The 23,452-nt window shown below is 46.6% G+C and overlaps 2 protein-coding genes across 2 annotated transcripts in view; one reads left to right on the top strand and one right to left on the bottom strand.

Annotated features, from left to right (window-relative positions):
- The window catches only part of LOC128821280 (serine/threonine-protein kinase PAK 3-like), a 74,604-nt gene extending 59,598 nt beyond the window's left edge, over nt 1–15,006 (bottom strand). The window contains exon 1 of the mRNA XM_054002237.1: nt 14,942–15,006. The gene's annotated coding sequence lies outside the window, so the exon portion shown is untranslated. The remainder of the gene's footprint in view (nt 1–14,941) is intronic.
- LOC128821274 (zinc finger protein 774-like) lies at nt 185–12,639 on the top strand. Its single transcript, XM_054002228.1, has 2 exons — nt 185–252; nt 7,982–12,639. The coding sequence occupies exon 2, from the start codon at nt 8,009–8,011 to the stop codon at nt 8,738–8,740; it is 732 nt and encodes a 243-aa protein (XP_053858203.1). The 5' UTR covers nt 185–252; nt 7,982–8,008; the 3' UTR covers nt 8,741–12,639.
- Nucleotides 15,007–23,452: the final 8,446 nt, after the last annotated feature.

Genomic DNA, 23,452 nt, shown 5'->3' with positions numbered 1-23,452 from the left:
CGCGGGGCGAGGCGGTGCCGTGTGCAGAGCCCGCCCCTCGCTGCGATTGGCCGGCTGTGCCGTCAGTCGTGGTTGTGGCGCGCTGATTGGTGAGAGCGGGGCGAAGCACGGCCCCGCTGGCGGCCTGAGGGCGGCCCTGGCTGGGCAGCGGCGCCATTGGCGGAGCGTGTGTGCGGGCCCGGGAGCGGCGGCAGCAGCGGCCGGAGGCCGGGGAGGCGGCATTGGCGGAGCTGGGAGGCGGCCCCGGCGCAGGTGGGAGCCGCGCTGGGTTCTGCGGGGGCTCGGGGCTCGCTGCGGGCGGAGGGGGCGGCAGGGGGCTGCGGCGGCTTGCTTGTGCCGTGTCCGGCCCGTGGTGGCCCTGGGCCGAGGGCGCTGCGGGAGCGGCTGCCCGCGCTCTCCTTCCCGCCGCTGCCTGGGCAGGAGCCGCTGCCGGAGCAGCGCTGCCTCGTCCCGCTTGCTGTGGGTAGGACAGAGGTGGCTGCCCCGTCGCCGAGAGCGTGCGGGGAAGTTCAGGTCGCCGGAGGTTTCTGTGCCCAGAGGAGACCGAGGAGTCCTGTAAAAGTGACTTTATTGCTGAGCAGAGGGAGAGGCCGTGGGGCATTTGCCGTGCGCTCTCTGCCCTTGTTGTAGTACGCAGCCTCCCTTTTTATGCTCATTTTCCCGGCCGCATCTCCCTCTGCCTTTGCCCACTGGCTGAGGTACTTGGAAGGTTTAGACTTCCTGATCCGCCTGCCGCATGTCACCCTTAAGATGCAAACTTCCACCCCCCCTTATATAACATCCGATATTCATGGTTTTGTTAAGTTTTTGTTCTTCTCGAAGTTCAGGAATTTAGCGGGACTTAGTCTGAGAAGCAGTCCGTGTTAATTAGTAACATTTTCTGAAACTGACGGTTTCTCCCATTACTTCCTTATCTACAAGTCCCGGGCCCTCTCTCCAGGCCGATTCACACATTGACTCTGTTTTTTCTTCCTGGGCCGTCTTTGGTTTTGGGATTATTCTCAATTACCTCAGTCCCTGTCCTTTCGTAGCCGTTTCTGGATCAGGGGGCCTGGCTACCCTGCATCCCTGTGGGAAACGACCTCTCCCTTTAAAGCTTTAAAGGTTTATTAAACTAAAACAAACACAACTAAGGACTGCCTAAGGTAAAAGGGACAGCGCTGCCAGAGCGGCCACCTGCCAGATGCTCATCCACAAAATGGCTGCTCTGCCTATTCTACGCTGGTGTTTTATCAGCCAACCTTGGCACCTGTCAAAGTGTGCCAGTCAACTCTTGCTTGCCCTCATTGGTGGAGACCTTCATGCCACTCGATTGGAGGTGAGGTGTTCCCCATTCCTACCTGCCCCAGGCAAGGGGCACTTGTGCCCGCCCTCCCTCCACATGACCCTGACAACCGAGGTTGTCCGCTGGCAACAGTACAGGAGGGGATAGGGGACAATGGGGAGAACAGAGGATGTCCAAATAACAAACTACAATAGCAACCATACATCAACAAAAGTTCTCTTAACATACACAAAATATTCGTCCCTTAATTGCGAGAGCCAATCAGCATATTACTCATCTATAACAATCCTCTTGCTCACCTTCTGAATGAGCTGCACGCTCAAGGTGTCTTGCATGGTAAAAAATGAGAGTTGCTGTAGTACATAAGCGGAGAAACAGTGTTCGTTTAACCCATGGTGTGCGAGGGAACCACGAAACCGTGTCCCATTCCCATCCTTTCCACATTTGGACCGGAACATGAGCTGCTTTCTTGTTTCCTTTGTTATCTGTTTCCCTACTTCTCCATTGTTATCTATTTGCAAGCAGCAGTTTGTGTCATTTAATTTTCCACAAACTCCTCCTTTTTCTGCCAAATGATAATCTGATCCCATCCCCTGGTGAAATGTTGTGTTCCTCATTTCAGTGGATTGGTCGGCAGGAAGGTCAGGAGCTGGAGGTGTCTGCTTGGTTCTTATTTCAAGGACAGCTTGTAATCGAATGACGCTATTGAAATGATAAATGGGTTCTCTGTCTCCTGATATGAATTGGTTCAGGTTCCCAGGGGCTGGTCTGTGGTATTGTAGGATTTGTTCTGGTGGCCGTTCATCTTTTCCCCATTTTTGGGCACTGTCTCCAGCCAGGGCTGCATCAATTGACCAATTTTCTCTCATTAAATCATCCCTTTCTTGAGCTTGTTACAAAATATCTTGCCTCACATAGTTTTTATTATAACATTATATTATAATCTATATCTACCACACTACTTAAGAAGGATTAATACTGTACTAAAAATAACTTTCCAGCATAACACATATAATGTTCAATTTAATATTTATGATGAGGCAATCATTTAATATGTATTTTTCACAGTTCCCAGGGGCTGGTCCATGGTGTTGTAGGATTTTTTCTGGTGGCTCTTCATCTTTTCCCCATTTTTGGGTGCTCCCTCCAGCCAGGGCTGCATCAATTGACCGCTTTTTTATAATTAAATCGTCAAATACTTGGATTCCAACTAATTTCCCTGAATTTTTGATAGCAAACCTCCCCCCCCCGCCCCGTGCTGTAATCCACCCTATATAGCATAGACAGTGACAGCACATGTTGGAGTGGGCACAGGGATGATCCCCCCCTTATTTTAGTCAAGTTTTTACAACATTCTCCATTTGCTGTTTCCCTTTGCACTTTAACCCATTTCTGTTGCAGAGTCAGAGATCCTCACCATGGGCTCTGCCTTCAGCTGTGCAGATTGCATCTGTGCAAGCAGGCAGAGCTTGGGGTGAGGGGCAGAGGGAATCAGCCCAATTCCTGCCCCAGGCAAGAAGAGCCAGGAACTTTGCCCACACTTTGCCCCAGCAGTGTTAATTTGCATTTCTAAAGTTCCTCTTCTGGCTGCCTGGAACTCAACCTTGTGTTCAAGTGCAGCAGTCTGGTAACTCAAGTGTTCTCTCCCCTCCACCTCTTTTTCTGCCTTTTTTAAAACAATATTCTATTAACTGTTTACAAGTTAAAGGGTCACCTTTGAAGCTCTTCTAGTTTTTTAAAATGAAGCCTGAAGTTAACATAGAACAACCCAGACCAAAATTTTGCCATCGCAACAGCTACGCACACATATACACAAAAACCTCACAAAGGAAGAAAAATTTCTGCTACTTCTCTTAAGAATAAAAATTGATTCTCATACCCCTGGCCCAAACCTAACTGACAATATAAAAGTAGCATTGTTATGAAAAAAACATTCTCATGGTGTGCTCTTATCTGCGAGAAGACCCAAAACTCTCCAACAACATTTCTAGTGTTAGAAAATCAAGGCATGACTTAATTCTGGCCAGGATGTGCAACAGAAATAATTTCATCCACTTATAGCCCGGCTGTGCAGAGAAAAATCATTCCATGACACTTGAGTTTTACTAGCTTTTTCCTAAACTTTCTACATTCTGAACTAATGTAAATCCATTGGTTTAATGTGCATCGATTCCAACTTGTGTAGTTCTTAGTGTATGGTTTCCAACTGGGCCCGGATTTCTTTGCCTTTGATGTTAATTAGGTCCCCACTCCTGGATTTCCTTTCCAGACCAGGTGTCTCCAACTCTGCCGGGGGCAGTGTCTGGGGTAGATATTGGTTGCTGTTTGCTGCTGGGCGTTGATGTTTTCGTTACCTTTGTGGGTATTTTTTGGGCTATTCTCAGTCTGTTGAGCTGTTAAACTCATCTCAGTTGAGTGGTGTAACATCCAGTAAAAAAATTAAACTTGAAATTATTCGTTTATAAAATACCTTAATAACTGATCCAGTAATTGCTGAAGCACTCAGAATTGCTTTTGCCACCCTGTTGGGTGACATGGTGTCACCAGAAGATATTGAAGCCTTCCTGTTCAGGGCATTTCAGTGCCAGGCTCTTACAAGCACACACAACTGCACCGGTTGAGCTGACCATGGTGCAGTAACCTAAGCTTTGTCTGATTCCCCTTCCTTAATAATAGCGTCTTGTGACTCTTTTCCCTTCTGCTGCCCTTGAAGAGCCATCCACAAACACATTTTCTCCCCCAGGCCAGGGAATGTCTCATGAATCTCTCCCAGTCTGGCTCTGGAACTCTGTCACTTGAATGCAGTCCTGGGTTTCTTCCCAACCTTTCTCCAGGCTGTTCAAACAGGAGGCTGGGTTAAACCCTTCCCCTGCCCTCAGTTCAGAATCCTCCTGTGCCACTGAACAAGTTTAATACTGTAATAACCGAGCACTGCTCATCCATTTAGAGGCTCTTCTGGTTGTCAAAGCTTTAACTTGATGCCAGACTTGAACAATAAGAGATGCTCCGGCTGTCAATTTTCAGGCCTCAGTTCCCGTGAAAGCTGTGGGTGTACAATTCTGCAGACAATGAGGCCACTCTGGCCACTGGGTTAAACATTTTAGCCCAAGAATTCCTTTGGCTTGGCCCTGTTTAACATTCACTTACAATTCTTTTTCCCTGTCCCTGTCTAGGAGGGCCAGGGCAGGAGCCTCAGTTTATCTACTTTTTGACACTTGAAAATTCTGCTTTTCTTCTGCTGTCTATCCTTCTGATTTCTTGACTGTCAAGATAGAAGTGTTGTAGGGAGACGTCCCTGGCTCCAAAAGCCCTGCCTTCAGCAGGGACTCAATAAAAGGCTGTAAGCCCTTCCTTCCCTCCAAATAGGGAATTGTTAAAGTAATTAAATACGTTTTGCAATATTAATTTGCATTCACACATTCACCATAAAATCCCTTCCCAGAAATTATAATCACAATTAAGAGCAAGCAAAAATTAATGCTTTTCAAACCTGTGAAAAACACCAATCACATGTTTAAAATTTTTAAAAGTTTAATAGTAATAAAATAGTTATAAAAACAGTAATAAAAATTTGAGCAATAAGGATTTGGACAATAAGAGTTAGGACAATAAAGGACAATAAAAAGCAAAGAATTACAGATGTCCAGCTGCTTTCTGGGCATTAAGCCTCCAAAAAGCCTACCTTGCAAACAAAGGATTAACCCTTTAAAACCATAACCTGTTGCATATTCATATATCTCATACATGATGCTAAATACTCCTTTCAAACTAGGAATTTTTCTGTTTATTGTCAACTTCCCCCATCATCTTCTAAATCAATCCTTTTGGCTCTGGGGTGTCTGGAAGAAGTCTGTATGGTCAGATAAAGAGGCAATAAATCTTGTCTTGGGATTTTTGGGTGTCTTGTTGGTGTTATCTCTATGTGAAGAATTTCTTGGTTATCTTATCCATTCCTTGTGCTGGTCACAAAAAGGAATCTTACATCACATAGCTTCTATTTTAATATTATGCTATAGCTTAAAACTATATTTACCACATTACTTAAAAAAGATTAATACAACATTACTAAAAAAGGATTAATATAACATCGCTTTCAAACATAATACATATAGTATTCATTTTAAAAAACCCATACCCCACGTGTACTAATAGTGGTTGAAGAAAATACACCATCTCACTTTTCCCACTTACCCCCTGAATAATCAAATAACTTCCTGACAGTTCCCCCCCCCCCACCCTTAGGTCTAAGATTCAGAGTGGATGGAGAGGCTCCTGTGTCCATCAGGAGAGGCCTCCTCTGGATGCAGACCCAGCCTGAATGTTCTCCAGCCCTCCAGTGTGGTGCGTCCCTGGTGTAATGGGAGCTCTGACACCCCTGACAATCCATGTCCATCAAGGGGTGGACTTGCTCCTCCTGAGGGTGCTGTTGTCTCTGCTTCCAGTGTTCCTGTGCCCTGCAGCTGGAGCCCTGAGTCCTTGCCAGGGGCTGTTTGGGTGGGCTCTCCCTTGCCCAGGAGGGCAATGCCTCTGCCAGGTGCTTGTGGCCGACCCCGTCCCCTGGGTGCTGGGGCCCCCTTGGGCCCTGGGGTTGATCCCTGAGGGGCTGTAGGAACTGTGTCATGATCTTTGCCTTCAGCTTGGCCTTTTGCTCATCCCTTCTTGCATTCAGCTGCTGTGCCTTTGTGCCCAAGTGCTCCAGGGCCTTCTTCTGCCACTCCTGCAGCCCCGCTCCCTGCCTGTGTGTGCTCATCCTCTGAGAGCTGCTGAGCTTTCTGCAAAATTATTCGTTTCTCCAGTGACCCAAACCAAATCCTTAAAAGAAAATCCTGATAGTTCCACCTATAATCCACATTTCCCAGCTGTTCCTTTGTTTTCCTGCTTGTGCTCAGGGTCCCCTCCAGAGCCCGTATGGCAGAGCCGGTCCCTGTCCTGCCGCAGTGTCCAAAGGCGGCCCCCCCGGTGGGCAGGGCCGGCAGCTCCCCAGGTTCGGGCAGCGGCCGGGGCATCCCACAGCCTCCTGGGGGCTGGGGGCCACTGCCAGCCGTGCCCGGGGCTGGTGGGGTCAGGCAGCGCCCGGCGCTGAGCCCCGGCTGCCCCACAGCCCCGGCCCGGCCCCGCAGCTCCCCACAGGCCCCCAGCCTGTGCTCCTGGTCCCGCAGCTCTGCGTCCGGTGCTGCTGCTGCCCAATGCGGAGAAACCCCCTGACATCCTGACCTCCTTGGTTTTTTGTCCTGGAAACTGGGCATAGAAAGGACTTGCATCAGCTGGCAAACTTTGAGGATAAGACCATGCTGAAAAACATCCCAATTCTTCTCTTTTCCATCTTCCATTTTCTTCTCACATCGATTCCTCCTGCTGCTTCTTGCCTTCACACTCCCCTTCACCCAGTCCCTTCCCAGCACACCAACACCAGCCATCCCCTGTTGTCCAAATCCCTTCTAGACTTCCCTTATTGCCCCCCTGCGTGTCCATGTCCTTAATTACCTCTAAGAGGATGTGTAAACTACCTCAATATTATCCCCTTTTTTATCACATATGATAATAATGGCTCTTTTAAGTCTTGGTTCTTTTTCTCAAAGGTCAGGAATTTAGCAGGACCTTGGCTGAGCAGCAGTCCATGTCCAATAATAATATTTTCTGAAACTGATGGTTTCTCCTGTTACTTCCTTATCTACAAGTCCCTTGCCCTATCTCATAGGAGATTCACACCATTTTTTTGTACAGACACTTTAATCTCATTCTTTTCAACACGATGGGAAAGTGGGGGGAGAGGCCATAAAAGGACATTTAGGACACCAAAACTGTTTGAGAGATGGGAGGATCAGCCCTAAACTGAGCTGGAGGGGAGATGGGATTTAGAGGGGATGATGGAAATGGGATGGGAGAAGTGGATAATGGGAGGAGGGACAGCAGGAAAGAGGTTCTCATGGTGGTCCCCATCACTTGATCCCTAGAGCAATTCTCCGGTGCTGTGGGAGGGGATGGATCTGCAGTGGAGTGTTCCCCAAACCCCTTGTCCAGCCTTGGGATGCTCCTTGGGGTTGTTCCCCTCATCCAGCAGATGGTGATGTTTAGCTGTGGGGCAGAGAGGGGTGGGAAAGTGGGATCCGGGGTGGTCATGGAGGAGGAGGGGAGGGAGAGAGGAGAAGGAGGAGCAGGAAGAGGAGCAGAAGGAGAAGCACAAGTTTCCATCCTGCTGGTATATCATGGAGTCTTCCAGAGGGGTTCTTCTAGGGGAATTGTTTGGACTTTGCAGATTCCAGAATTGAGACCCAAATATCTTTGTGGTCCCTGGTGAGAGTGGAGAGAGGCAATTCCAGAGCTGTTGGACCCAGGGCATCCTGAAGGGTGGAGGAGAAGAGCCTGGAGTTGGGGGACCCCTGGGAGCCATGGAATCCTGTAATAGAGAGTCAGGGGAGCCGGGATCACTGGGACCCTCAAATACCCTGGGTCATCTGTAAGCAAGAGTCGAGAATAGAGGAGCCACTGGAGCCCCATCAGCCAAGGGAAGGGAAAAGCCCAAAACCCAGAGTGAAGAAATGAGGTGGATCTCCTGTGAGGATTTTTTTGGGGGCTGAACCTTCACATTTTGGAGATTTTTATGGACACAAAATATCTGGTCACTTCCTGAGAGGAACTTAGGCAGAAGGAACCCCAGCCTAAGGTGCTCACCTATTGTTTCTCCCCCCAAACCAGGATTCGTCATTCCTAAGCCTTGGGCCAATGGAGGAGAAGGAAAAGCCTCAGAGATACCACAGGAGGAGGGGCTGTAAACCCAGCCCAGGGAGCTGCAAGAAGGAAAGAACCCCTCTGTGCCAGGAAGGTGGCCCAAGGTCCAGCCGGAGCTCGGAGCTGGTGGAGAAGCCCCACAAGTGCTTGGAATGTGGGAAGGGCTTCAGCCAGAGCTCCCACCTTGTCCGGCACCAGATGGTCCACACTGGGGAACAGGTGGACCTACCCTACAAGTGTGGGGAATGTGAGAAGAGCTTCAGAGACAGCTCCAACCTGATCCGGCACCTGAGGATCCACACTGGGGAACGGCCCTATGAGTGTTTTGAGTGTAAGAAGAGCTTCAGACAGAGCTGCAGCCTGATGGAACACCGGAGGTTCCACACTGGGGAAAAACCCTACGAGTGTTTGGAGTGTGGGAAGAGCTTCGGGTGGAACTCCGACCTGATCCGGCACCAGAGGACCCACACTGGCGAGAGGCCCTACGAGTGTCCTGAGTGTGGGAAGAGGTTTCGGAGCAGCTCACATCTCCTCCTGCATCAGCGGACTCACACAGACGAGAAGCCCTTCCGCTGCCCTGACTGCGGGAAGGGCTTCAACCGTAACTCCCACCTGACCCTGCACCGGCGCATCCACACCGGGGAGAGGCCCTATAAGTGTCCTGAGTGTGGGAAGAGCTTCTCCTCCAGCTCTGGCTTGACCCAGCACCAACGGAGGCACCAGTAAGGTGAACGGTTAAAACCAAAACTCAAGGACAAAGCCTCTCTTACTAGCCAAATTTAGAAAGCGGTATGTTTATGACGCTGGCAGTACTGTGGGGCTCATCCCCGAAATGCGTGACTGCACTGCACAAGGTTCTTTGCCTTGTATTTATTTCCCAAAATAATACATATGCACAACCCCAGCACCTCCCATCTTCACTCTGTGTTAAAATGAGGTTATTAGTCTTTCATATGTGCGCAATTCTTCTCTTGAATTGGGTCGGTGGTCTCAAACTGGGTCAGTGGTCCCAGGGATGAAGTCAGGAAAGTCTTCGTCAGGTCTCTGTGACCCTCTGGCACAATCCAAGGCCCCCTGCTTCATGATGGATTAACATAGAGTCCGGGTGCTGGGCATTGTTCTACTGGTTTCAATATGTTCCTCTAATGGTTCACTTGCTCCACTTCTTTCTACAAATGAGCTCATAATACAACAATTAGCTTTACCTTAAGCATCTAATAATCATTAACCTATTGTTGGTGTATCTAACTTCAATATGAATTGGTTCTAACCCTCAGCTAAAATCTTAACCCTTTAAAATCAATTCAAAGGGAAGCCCTGTGAGTGGCCCAAGTGCAGGAAGAGCTTCATGCGCTGCTTCAACTCCATCCCCTGTGGAGACTCAGGGGCCTGCCAATGGGGCTGTAACGCCTCAGCTCTGGTGGGGCAGAAACAAGCAGGGAGAAGCACCCCTCTTAGGTTAGGGTTAGAGGAGCCCTCCCTCCCACAGGCCTCTGCAGGCACATGTAATGTGTTAAATTTCATTGGTTTACTCAGTTGACATTACCCCTGTTCAGCCCCTTTTTACCATATTCGTATCCCCCTAGAATGTTCTTCCATCTCCTGATCCCCATTGGCCCCAGTTTGCTGCAGCATTCTGCTCCTGTTATACCACTGGTTCCCCTAGTTCGCTGCCCTTCCTGTTCGCATTGATTCTTGACCTTCAGATCCACCCGTTTTTCCGTATTTAACCCTGTGTCCTCAATCCTGCTGGGTCTTTGTCCCTGGGTCCTCTTCGTGGCAATAAAGGGCTTTCAGATCTCCAAAGAAAGACCTGTCCCTTGCCTTCTTCACCAGCTCCTTTAGCAAGCGTGCTCCAGGCCTTGAAGGTGCAGGTCGCTCACTGGGACTCGTTGAGGTGCGCTGCTTCAGTCTCCCCTTGGAGGATCTGCTCTGGATGATCCCAGGTGCCCCCCGTTGGGAAGAGCTCTGGTGACCCCCATTTTGCATGATCTCTGTTTGGTGGGGGGAAGGTGTTGGACAGATTTCTTTCCCTTCTCCTTGTCTTGCTGTGATTTGGTTGGTAATAAATTCACTCCCTGTACCCAGGCTGGGTCTGTTTTGCCCATGCTGGTGCCTGGGGCAGAATTTCTCCCAGTTTTCTCTTCACTTCTGGGCTTTTCCTTGTATTTCCTTTCCCTGTGCAGTTGCAGAGGGCAGGGATGGAGCAGTTTTGGTGGCTCCCAGCATTCTGGCAGGACCAGACCTGCCCAGCCCCAAGATTCCAAGGGGCTTCTGGGGGTCCCCCATTTGTGGGTGTCTTGGTTTGGAAAGACAGATGTCTGCTAAGGAAGGCAGAAGTCTCCCCTGAACTGGAAACTCTAAGCCCCCTCCCTCCCTCCCAATTGTTATAAATTTGAAATTAAGGGGGACACTCAGGCAAAGATATGGGAGCAGGAATAACAGTTCTTTATTAGGGAAGAAAATAAAGAATAGAATAAACAATGCAGTGAACCAAAACAACACTGACAGAGTCAGAATACGACCTGACACCCTATTGGTCAGGGTCTTGGTAGCAGTCCAATCAGAATGGTGGCTGCAGTCCTCCTGGAGTGGCGATTGTGGTTCTGTTGGAGCAGTGATCCTGTAGAAGTGTGTAGTCTTCCTCTGAAGATCCAGTGGAAAAGGCAGCTGTTCCTCTGGGAATCCAGTGTAAAGGCTGTTCTGGTGTCCCAAAAGCTCAGATTATATCCAGTTAGGAATGCTTGGCTCCTCTCTCTGGGCGGAGCACCTTACTATGGGATGCTGTAATTTTTATAAGTCATGCAGTGACATTCAATAGCCCAGCAGATGCCTCCCCGGAGGGAGGATTGGTTTGTGAAAGAGGTAAAGAAAACTGCCCAATTAACAGAAGATAACTGCCCAACCTCTAACAGATGGCAAATAGAATACACATTGCCTTGCAGTCTAGGACAGTGGGACATCCCTGCTGGAGGAGAGTGTCCCCCCTTGGTGCAGCCCCAGCCCTTGGGCAGTGTTCAGCCAAGCAGAGAACACTCTCAGCTGGGGCCTCATTTCTGGGCACACTTGAGCCCCTGGACATCTCAGTACCCATCTTGGAGTGCACCTGAGTTTCTGAATATCTGGAACCCCATTTTTAGAGCTGTTTTGTGTTTGCACAGCCTGTTTTTTTGTAGCAGGGGTGGGTTCTGAGAGAAGCTACTGGAAGCTTCTTCCATGTCTGGCAGAGAAATTCCCTGGTGGTTCCAAAGATGGAGGTGCTGGATGCAGAGATCCCCCCACAGCCCCTGGAGATCCACAAGGATGCAGAGTTCCTCACACTCCCAGTGCTTCTCACTTCATTCCCTGCCCCTCTGAGTGCCCTCCATCCATCCACCCTCCAGTCTCTTCCAGTTCTCATCCTGGCCATCCAAGTCCCAGTCTATTCTGCTCAGTTCAGTCCCAGTCCCTTCCTGTTCAAGCCCAGTCCCTGGGATTCCCTCCATCACTCCCGGTCCATTTCCAGTCCCTTTCCAGTTCATTCTCATTCCTTCTCAGTCCACTTAGATCTGCCCCTGCCCTCTCAGTGCTCCCCAACCTGCTCCACTCTCTCTTAGTGCCACCCCATTCCATTCCCCATCCCTCTCAGTGCCACAACAGCCCTACACCCTCTTTCTCTCCATACCCCGCCACTGTCTCCCTGCTCTCTCCCAGTGCCCCCTAGTGTGTCCATCTCACTGGTGCCGTGGAGCTCCCAGGCCAGCCCCAGCTGCCTACTCTGCTCTATGATGAATTTTCACCCTGCATAGGTGCAGCTGAGGTGGCTCCAGGGCCAGCAGGAGCTCTTGGGTCACATGCTGGCCACTAACGTGGTCCCCAGTGGGGACTGGACCTACCAGCTCCTGGTGCTGCTGGAAACCTCCCCTGGTACAAGGTCACCCGTAGCTGCCAGGTGAAGCAGGTCAGCCTGGAGCACCCCCTGAGCCAGCACTGGGGCACGGCCCGGCCCCCACAGCGCCTGGGACAGCGGAGGAGGCACTGGGGGGGCTGGGAGGGGGATTGAGGTGTGCTGGGAGTGACTGGGAGGGAGTTTGAGGTAGCCTGGAGGGCCGGAGGAGTTTGGGGATGGAAAACAGAGGGAAGAAAGTGAGGTTTGGTGTACTTGAATCAATTAGGATGGTGTTGGTGAGGCCTGGTGGGACTGGTGATGACTACATAATATAGGTCAAAGTTACAAGGTGCTTATATAAGGTGCTTGAGTTATATCAATATGTGAGAAACAGCCACTCACTTTTTAAAATTTTAACGGTTTTGTCGTGGTTTGACACAGAAGTGAATTTTTTCAGGAAGCTGGGTCAAACCAATGAGTGGTCAGGTTTGGATATTGGCACCTGGAGTGACCACTGAAGGCATGGACACGCCTCTGAGAACAGAGGGGCTTAAAAGCAAGAACTCCCAGGGGAACTGTCTCTTTGGTTCTGGTCAGCAGAAGAGTGCAGACTCTCCCCTGCCCAGACTCAGGCTGGGTGGCGGAGAGGAAGCCACACGGCCTGGTCGAGGTAGGCCAGGGGCTGAAGGACTGGAACCAGGCCAGCTCCTGCGGACAGAAGGGTGGAGAGAAACGGAGATGCCTTTGTTCCCCCCCCCAACAAAAGGAAAGAGACAGAGAGCCTGATGGCATCTGGAAATTTGCCGGCAGAGGAGAAAGAGAAGGGGGGGAAAGTGTGGGAGTTGAGAGTTCTGGGCAGAGATTTCAGCCGTCTGGGGAGTCTGAACTTTTAACCCTTTCCTGGGAAATGAAGACTTTGTAAAATATTACTCCTCCTCGATTTGAAGTAGAAGAGAGACAGTTCGGGACCTGAGATGTTAGAAGACGAAATTTTTAGGTGGGAGGAGATGATGGAGTAGCTTTTGGCTGGACTTTTCTTGTTAGCCATAGACTGAACCAAATTCTGCAACAGAGACTGCATTTTTTAGCAGGATGCAATAGTGAACCAAAGAGACCTGCTTCAGCAACTACCAGCACAGGCAATGGAGAGAACAGAGAAAAGCTGAGGAGGGTGTGGTGATGCCCTCTGTCTTCAGGAAGAAGATGATCTCTGTTCTTGGGCCCTCGGCCCCAGGGGACAATGGAGGGGACTGTAGTCCCAAGATGAGAAGCTGAACTGTTGTATCTTTGGGTCTGTGGCAAAGCACCCTTAAAGGAGCCCTATAGGCAGTCTGTCCATGCACAGTGGTGAGAGCACTGTGACATGGAATGGAGAGTGTCACACTGGCAGATTTTCTCCGGGTGGCTGCCATGTGTGACATGGGAACACAGGAGGTGACAACTGTGTTTCCTGGGGGGTCTATGGTGCAAGAGAGACTCCTCTCTCCCTTGATGGACTGAGTATTGATTATCTGAAGGGTAGCAACTTAATCAGGAATCTCGGGTGATGTTTCATAGTAGTTGTTTTAGAAACTGGGTGGGAGGAGGAGTGTTTTAGAAGGTCTTCATCCCAGATTTAGTGTGTGTGTCTTTTATAGTAGTAGTAGTTTAATAAAGTTATTTTTCTTTGTTATTAAACTTAAGCCTGCTCTACTCTGTTTCTAATAACATCTCACAGCATTTATGTTAGGTAGGTGTATTTTCATGGGGGCGCTGACATTAACGCCAGTGTCAAACCATGACAGGTTTATTAAACCTTAACAAAAAATAAAACAAAAGGACTAAATAAGGAAAAAATACAGTACTGGGACCCCCCCTCCCCCATGGCTGCTGGCCACATGGCTCATCTTCAGAATGAATGCACTGCCTTTTATATCTCTAGCTCTCCTAGAGCCTTGTCAGTCAACTCCTTCCTTGCCATCCAGTGGTGGAGGTCATTTTCTTATGTTCTGATTGGAGGTCAGGCGTTACCACAGTAACAAGCCAACCTTCCCAAATGCCTGAATTACCAAGACCATCCCATGATAATAATGCTAGGGGGGGAACACATTGCAGTAACATAACTCTTCATTTATAAAACTTCTCTTAACATACCTATAATGTTCACCCCTTAATTGTGAGAGCCAAGCATTTCATTACTCATCGATAACAAATATAAGCTGATATATCTATATAACCTGATATCAATATAACCTAAATCATGACTTTTTATATCTCTGTATAACCTGAATCATAGCTTTTTTATACCTATAGAACCTGAATCATAACTTCTGATATAAAGAACTTCTTATACAATGTAATGGCTAGTGTACAGTTAACTAATGAAAAATTAGCAAATGTAAAGCCACTTAGCCAGAAAACAAATAATTTAGACTGGTTGGGACCAGACAGACCAAGGAACACTGTTACTGTGCATGATCCGAAGACAAAGTTGAAAAGTTCAGATGCGAAGAAGACCTTGGAAGCCTTATCAAAGACCCCAAACGACCCCCGAATTCAGGAGGTGCAAGCGCAGTGCAGAACAACTATCTAACAACCGTGAGATCATACTATGTAAATTAGTTCCCTCGCATATATGAGGATGTTATAGTAACATAGTAACACTAAGCAATGCTTACTGTATAAATATACCACAGCACTTGACAAAGGTAGATAAGTTAGGTGGAGATATCCCCTGCAGATACCTTGTTTATTGCAGATAATCCTCTGCAATAAACAAATACCTGCTCTATAGACATTGGTCTGTGGGTATTTAATTCCAGCCTATCTTTCGGGCATCACGGGGGCAGGACAGCCACCTCTGCCCTACCCACAGCAACCGGGACGAGGCAGCGCTGCTCCAGCAGCGGCTCCTGCCCAGGCAGCGGCGGGAAGGAGAGCGCGGGCAGCCGCTCCCGCAGCGCCCTCGGCCCAGGGCCACCACGGGCCGGACACGGCACAAGCAAGCCGCCGCAGCCCCCTGCCGCCCCCTCCGCCCGCAGCGAGCCCCGAGCCCCCGCAGAACCCAGCGCGGCTCCCACCTGCGCCGGGGCCGCCTCCCAGCTCCGCCAATGCCGCCTCCCCGGCCTCCGGCCGCTGCCGCCGCTCCCGGGCCCGCACAGACCTTTTGGAATATTTAACAGGCAGGTTCTTTCTGCCCCTGTGTCTACTACAAATTCTATTTTTTTCTTCTTGGGGACTCATTTTTAAAGTTATCATAGGCTCCAGATGGTATTTGTCTCTAAAAAAAATAGAGCCTATGACCTCCCTATTCCTCCTCTGTGCCCATCTCTCAGAAGATTTTCAGATCTTTTATTTGATTAGGGTAATTTCTTCTATAATGTCCTTCGACCCCACATTAAAACCAGATATTTCTAGAATGCTCCTTAGATTTGTGTTTGACTGGTGTTCTGTTCTTTTCCTCTCCCTTGTCTCTACGACTTTTATGTCTAGGAGTGGTGCCTGGGGGTTTTAGGTTTTTCTGAAAATTACTTTCTCGTATAGCGGTTACTCTAATTTTTACTTTCACTTTATCTTTTTCTTCATCTCTCTGGACATAAATCTTTTGAGCCTCCTTTAATAAATAATCTAACGATCTATTATGCCAATTCTCAATCTTTTTCTATTTTTTTTTTTTTTAATATCTGGCCTGGCATTTGTGACAAAATTAATTCTTATTAGAGCTTGTCCCACAATAGTCTCAGGGTCTATTCTGAAATATTGTTTCATATTTTTCCTAACTCTGTCTAATTATTCAGTTGGAGTTTCTTCTTTCCCGTGCTGTATCTCAAAAGCCTTTTTAGCATTTTGCCCTCAGGGTGCCATCTCTTTTATTCCCTTGATTATCAAATTACCATAACCATTTACGTGTTTCTTCCCCTCCTCATCATTTTGACCTCAATTAGGAGGTGCTATTCGCATTTTCTGATCTCCTGGGAGCGAGGAGGCCCTGCTGGTTTTCCCAAATTTTTATTTCAGCAGCCCTGATCAATTGCCTTTCTTGAGAAAAACATCAGAAGCTGCTGTTACTAAGGAAACGGGACCCAGGGCAGGGACTGATGGAGGAAGGGGAGTGGGGGAAGGAATCGGGTAGTGCAGATGTGAGCGACGAGACCAGAGCCGTGGACGGGAGCTGGGGAGGAGTGGTGCAGCCACGAACGGTGGGGAAGTAAGCAGGAATGGAGGAGGTAATACTTGTAAAGGATTTTTTTTTTCCTCTTGTTCCCAGCCCTTTTCTTTCCTCTATTTTCTTTTCTTGCTTTGTCTCAGGGGTTTCTGATATTTTAAAGATTTTTATTCTCCTACGATCTCCCATCCAGCATGCGGCATACTCTCTTTCTTCTGGATTAAATGGTTCTTTTGAATTTATAAATAAATTTAGATCTTGACAAATCTAAACTTCAAAAAAAAACCCCATATCTAGGTCAATAAACGCGGTCAGATCTTATTTCTTTCTTTGCCCATTCAGACAAATTTGGATAATCTTTACTTTTTCCTTTCACTTTGTACAAGGATTTTTATCCTAGTTAGCTAATGTAACTCCCAGAGGGCTATCTTGGGGTATCTCTGCTGATACCCTTTTATTCCCTTTTTTTTTTTCTTGTACTCAACTTACTGGTTTTCTGTCTTATTTTTCAAGATCTTATCTATTTGTCTCCTGTTTCTGTTCCCCACTTTCTCTAACAATTTAAATACCACTTTCTTCCCACTACAAAAAAATCCCTCTTTTTCTCACAATACAATTCAATACGATACACCTCCCTGCAAGGAGATAAAGTGAGGGTTAAAATAAACAATCTATATTACATATATTTTCATCTACATTTACTCACTTTTATTTCTCACTCATTCTCACACACATTCATTCACACCCTCAGGCTTGTTCATTCATACTTCTCGACTCCTGCTTAGCCGAGTTTTTGTTTTTTTTGGTGCCTCGCCTGAAGCGATACGCGGAATAAATAGACTCCATAACCTGGGGTAGTTATGAAGTGGGTATGTATGTCAGCGCCCAGCACAAGTGAGATAGCTCTCCAAAACTTGTGCCCCGAGCCTCAGTCTGACCCACACTTTTATTTCCAAAGATGTTCCATATGCAATACATTGCACAACTTTTTCATGCATATTCAACCCCTGGCCCCGCCTGTCCTCAACTCTCATGCTAAATAAGTCCACTCCCTTCTGGGCACGCGTGGTTTGCTGTGGTGGTCGTGCGGGGGTCTCTCGGTGGTCCTGAGGCTGAAGATTGTGGTCTTCCTCATGATTGAACTTTTGAACTTTTCCTCTCTGCGCGTGCGCTTTCGGTGCTTTGGTGCTTATCTGAGTACGTCTGTCAGTCTTGAGAGGCTTGGAGACAGAGGAGCTTCTTTATCTGGGTTCTTTGCCTCTTCTGGTATTGTTCTTTATGCAAGAAGCTTCAGAAATTTTCATTTTCCTATGCCCTTTGTACTAGGCAGAGGTTTCTTAAGTAAAAGGTTAAAATTCAATACATAACTCTACAAGCTAAATTATAAATGCTTAATTTATTTTGTTAACTTAACTCCAAAAATCTCTGTTTCACGCCGACCTGGACTATGTAAGGTACTTGTTTTTGACACCCCAGAACCTTAAGTAGTGACACCTTCAAGTTTCCCCACTGACTTAGGTTCAGCACTCCGTACATTTCTCTTTGTTTTATTGGACAGAGGAAGGAAACATTAGCAAACCTCTTACACTTACATGAAGCAGATCCCTGTTTCCAGAGAATCACTGGTCTCTGTAGGCCTCCACCCTGACCCCTTCCACCTCCCCCGAGGTTTGGCTATCCCTCTTCCCTAGAGATGGCCTCAGAGTCAGGGGTTCAGACTTCCACACCTTGCTTGAGCTGGACTTCTCACCCTCTGTACCTTGAGGAATGGGCCACACGACCACCCCTCACAGCCGCAGCGCTAAAAAGTCCTATGATACTGTAGCACCCTTTGGTTTGGGGTCAGCCTCTGGGCTTCAGTACTGCCGGGCCTCTGGGAAGGGCCCTGAATCTGGTCACCTCTGTGAGGCTGTCTGTGTGTCACTCACTCTCTCCCCACAGTCCGCACATGCCCAGAGAACAATGGCTTGTTTGTGGGTCACATACAACTTTTGCCACAGCCCTCCACTGCCCGGGAAGCTGAAGTTAATTTTGTGTGTGACTCACTCTCACACACAACAAGACAACAATAAGGTACCTTTTACTTTGAAATTACTTGTGGCCAGCCCCGGATGCCCTTGGGTATCGCTCAATCCAGCTGTGTTGTCCAGCTCTGGATGTTTTTGGGCATATCCTCAATCTGGCAGAATTTTGCTTAACCCTGGATGCTCTTGGGCATATTAATCTCTCAACCCAGCAGGTTTAGTCCTGGATGCTCTTGGGCATTCTTCTCCCTCAACCTAGCAGAATTTTTAGGGGCCCCCTCCACTTTTTTTTTTAATCCCATTTTCCCAGTGCATTGTGCTAGGAAAACCCTCGTCTCCCTCTCTCTAAGGGGTCCCACCCCTTCCCTGAGACCCAGTCCCAGTTTCCCCGGGGAGGGTTCTTGCAGAGGATCAGAAATGGGACATCACACCATGATCAATATGATCAAGTGAAGGTGATTTATTGCAAGAAATAAGCTATATTCATACTGTGTTCTATTTTTCACGCACCTCAATCTAATACATAATTGGTTCGGCCTAACTGTTCACATGCCTCAAGCTAATACATGATTGGTTAGATCCTTCTGTGCATGCATTTTAAGCTTTTAGTTAATTTAGTTTTTTTTCTTCTTTATGCATCCCGCTGAGGTTTTCCTGTCTGCCTTTACATCCTAAACTGTCTGGAGTTGAGCGTGTTCTTCTCCTTTCGTGTCCTTCAAGGGCATTGTGACCTTCTACTCAATCTTTATGAAGGCTGGATTGTGCATATGTTGCATATGTCCATTGTCCTGCAAAAAACTCTCTACAGGTTCTCTCACTCCTTTTATCACTTGCTTCATCTCTTTACTGGCCATTTTTCTTGCAAAAAGAGATGGAAACACAGCGTGGGAGACCATAGGATATCCCTTTTTTGCCCCCTCTGATCATGGGGTGGGAATCCTACATGGACACAGATAAAAGATGAAAGGTGCTCTTTTCCTTAGGACTAAATAGTTTTTATTATCAGGAGCCACTTCAGGGGGTAACAGAGGCCGAGGTGTTTGATGGCGTCCGAGAGAGAGAGAGAGAGAGAGAGAGAGAGAGTGTTCTCCTGGGGTGTTTTGAGCCCAGGGAAAAACCGAGGGGCCACATCCAATGGGACACAGGTGAGGAGAAGGGGAGGGGGGAGCAGGTCAGGGAGAGCCCGTCACACCTGAGGCTTAGGGGTGGGGGGAGAAAGGTGTGTGGAATAGACCAATGTGACAGAGTGCAATATACAACCAAGTGCAAATTCCCAACCACCCAGTGCAAAACAACAACTAAATAACTATTTAGAGCATCACAAACAGGACACTCCTCACTCACGTAGCAGGTCTGGGATAACCAGCCGCCTCTCAGACACACACACATATCCCCACCCTGTATCCGTCCCCCCAAAAAGTTACTTACAATCCTTTTTCCTTTCTGGGTCTTCGTGTACACTTAGTCTTAGGCTAATTACCACTGTAAAAAATGCATATTTTATGATTGGCTTTTCGCAAATGTTACAATGAATATTATATGTGTAATGTTGGAAAGTTATGCTGTATTAACATTTTAATAATAGAGTAAAGGTAGTTTTGTAATTAAAATTAAGCTTTAGTAGTTAAACTAGAAACTATGTGTGTGAGATAAGATAATCAAGGAATTCTTCGCACAGAGATAACAATTACAGAAACCCCTAAATTTTCCAGAGGAGAGGAATTTATAGCTTTCCTTATCAACAGAAACAAACTTCCTCAAGCCTGACTTAGACTTGAAGGCGCTTGGGGATTAACAGAAACTTTTTGACAAGTACCAGATGAATTTCTTGTTTTAAATAAAATATATGCATAATCATGAAGTGTTTTGTATATGCAACAGGTTACCTCTCTTAAGGGTAAATTCTCTTTTAACGGGGTCCTTTTTCCTGGCTCATTTTGTCCAGAAAGAGGTACCCAGCCCGGGCTGTAACTCTTGGCTGTTATTGTCTCATTAATTGTCTTAACTGTAATTGTCTAACCTTTATTACTATACTTGTATTATTATTTTTATAACCATTTTATTTTTATTAAACTTTTATAAATTTTTAAAACAAGTGATTGGCGTTTATTACACCACAGTTTTAGAGAGCCTTTTCCCTTTTCTTTGTTTTATTGTCTCTTTTTGTCCACCGATTGGAACATGTGTCTGCCAATCATGCCAGAAGAAACAGAAGAAGGCTACTAAATTTGACAAGGTGCGCCTCCCTCACTCAGAATCTTCTGAGGTTTCGGCAGCAAGGCATTTCATCCAAGTCACAGCACCAAATTGTGAAAAACGCCAATCACTTGTGTTAAAATATTAGAAGTTTAATAATAGTAAAATAGTAATAAAAATTAGGACAATAAGAATTTAGACAATGAAAGTTAGGACAATATAAGACAAAGAGCAAAGAATTGTAGACGGCCGGGCGTTCTGCTCTGCCACAGAACACCCTTTGCTAACAAAGGATTAACTTTTAAAAACAATAGCCTGTTGCATATTCATATATCTCATACATGATGCAAACATTCTTTTCAAACTAAGGATTTTTCTGTTTATTGTCAAGTTCCCCCCCTCATCTTATAAATCAATTGCCTTGGTCCCTCAAAATCTGGCTTTTCACAATAAGGAAGCAATAATTATTCTCTTAGAATCTTAGTGTCTTGTTGCTGTTATTTCTATGTGAAGAATTTCTTGATTCTCTTATCCATTCCTTGAGTTAGTTAGGAAAAGTATCTTACATCATATAGTTTCTATTTCAATATTATGTTATAACTTAAAACTATATCTACCACACTACTTAAAAGGATTAATACAGCACTACAAAAAAATTAATACATCATAACTTTCCAACATAATGCATATAATATTCATTTTAATATTTGTGAAGAGCCAATCATATAATATGCATTTTTCACAGATAAATAATGTAATAGTAGGATCTCACAATTAAGAGATAGATATTTTATAGATGTATAGTAATGTTATTATAAATGTCATTCCACAGTCCTCTTTCCTTCCCCCCTTGTAATAGATGTAGTAGTCAAGACATTAGAAGAGGCTGACTTGTTACCAGGAGCTGCAGCAAAACAACACCTGGCCTGGAGTCAAGATGTAAAAAGTAATCTCCACCAATGGACGGCAGAGAAAGAGGTGACTGAGAGAACTTTAGGAGGAGCTAAGGTTATAAAAGGCAGAGCATCCATTTTGTAGAGGAGTCACATGGCTGGTAGTTACGAGGGGGCTCCCACTGCTGTAATTTTTCCTTATTTAGTTGTCGCTTTTCATTCTTTTCTTCTCTCTCCGACTTCCTTGTTTTCGCCCGGGCACTCTCTCCCGGAGAGCTGGCCAGGCGCCTCCGGGAGCCGCCGGAGAGAGAGAGAAGCGACAAACACCTTTGCAGGTTCGTTTGATACGGACACAGCTGTTTAGAGAGCGCGAGCAAGACCGAGATAAAGAGACTTAAGAGAGTGGACACTTGTTGTGCAGTCCAAAGTAGGTTGTATTTGCCCAATCGCCGCACGTACAAGTGACCCCGGTCTGGGGTCCAGACAAAGGTTTTATAGGGTAAAATAAGAGGTAAGGTGAGACCAATAGAACAATGCCCAGTGTGAATACATTATAGGTAAAATCCAATGGGAATAACTTCAGCGGGAAGGATGAATACACGTAAAAATACAGAATAAAAACTCCAGCTTTAGGTTTAGGAAATAGAAACTCCCATCTCAAATTCACAAAGCCTTTTTGCTCCGTTTGCGTAGCTGCACACTGCAACATCTAGTCTTTTGCTGTATTGTTTATTAAAGTTTAATAACATTTTAAAAAGTGAGCAATCGTTTCTCACACCCCTAATTCGGGGCATCAGTGCACTGCTTTGATTTCCTCCAAAAAAGGAAAACCTACCCAAACCTCTGTGGTTGAGTAGGGGAAGGGGAGAGATTTCTGGCAAAAAAACTCCAAAAACTCAGAGCCAGATAATGAGAAGTAAGTGAAGGCCCTTAAATCTAGCTTTCCCCCAGGCCTCCCTCCTTCCAGCTGCACCTCCTCCCCCGCAGGGCAGCAGACAGGGAATGGGGCCATGCTCAGTTCATCCCCCGTGGCTTCTCCCTCTGCTCAGGGACAGGAGTCATTCCCCTGCTGCACCCTGCTCTCTCTCCCACCGGAGACTTCTCCAGGAACTTCTCCAAGCAGAGTCCATCCCCTGGGGCACAGCCCCCCTCCAAGTGCTGCAGCGTGGGTCACTGTGCCACGGGGTCAGTCCTTCCAGGACAGGCTGCTCCAGCGGGGGCCCCTCTGCCCACGGGCTCACAGCCTGTCTTGGTTTGAAAGGACAGGTTTCTGCTGAGGAAGGCAGGAGACTTCCTTAAAATGGAAAATGTAAACTCCCTCTCAATTATTCTAATTTTGATATTAAGGGGCTCTCAGGCAAAGATATGGGAATAGGAATAACAGATTTTTACTAGGAAAATTAAAAATACAAATGTAATAGTACAAAAAAAAAAAAAAAAAGAAAAGAAAAACCAAACTATTGACAGAGTCAGAATACGGCCTGACACTGTGTGGGTCAGGGTGGTGGTAGCAGTCCCATTAAATGGTAGCTGCAGTCCTCCTGCAGTGACAGGTGTGGTTCTGCTGAAGCAGTAATCCTGTAGAAGGGTGGAGTTTTCCTCTGAAGGTCCAGTGGTGGTGTAGATGGGCCTGATCTTCCTCTGGGAATCCAGTGGAGAAGACAGCTGCTCCTCTGGGAATGCAGTGGGAAAAGGCTGCTCTGGTGTTCCAAATATCAGATTATATCCAGTTAGGAATACTTGGCTCCTCCCTCTGGGTGGAGCTTCTCACAATGAGATGATGTCATTTTTATCAGTCATGCAGTGCGACTCAGTGGCCCATTAAGAGAAGATATCTCGCCAGAGGAAGGACTGGTTGTAGAAGAGATAAAGAAAACTGCCCAATTAACAGAAAATAACTGCCCACCTCTGACAGATGGCAAATAGAATACACACACTTATCTTACAATTCAGGACTGTGAAGGTGCCTCATTTTGGTTTTGAGTCTGTAGGCAAAAATTCCTTTATGTTTATGTTACAAATCATAGCTTATTTTTAACAACAACAAGCTGCTTAACTCTTAAAACTGTTAAATAAAGTCTAACTACTAGAATAAACAATCTATAAATAGAAAACTAGAATTTTTTTTTAAGCAGAAAAAGTTTGTAAACATGAAAAGCAGTTTGTAAACAAAGTTGTAAGTTATATCTTAACTCTAAACTGAAATTAAAAAACTTTGAAACATTCAACTTTAAGAAAACTTCATTCAACTTTAAGAAAAAATAATGCAATTTGTAGACAAATAGAGTCTTTATATCAACTGTTATTTCAATA

Source organism: Vidua macroura, chromosome 37 (assembly GCF_024509145.1).
Source record: "Vidua macroura isolate BioBank_ID:100142 chromosome 37, ASM2450914v1, whole genome shotgun sequence".
Lineage (NCBI taxonomy): Eukaryota > Metazoa > Chordata > Aves > Passeriformes > Viduidae > Vidua > Vidua macroura.
Note: the sequence above shows the minus strand (reverse complement) of the source record. Positions and strands in the feature narration are given on the sequence as shown.

Bases quoted from the DNA above. Each gene is read 5' to 3' on its own strand.
- LOC128821274 (XM_054002228.1), top strand. From the start codon at position 8,009: ATGGAGGAGAAGGAAAAGCCTCAGAGATACCACAGGAGGAGGGGCTGT.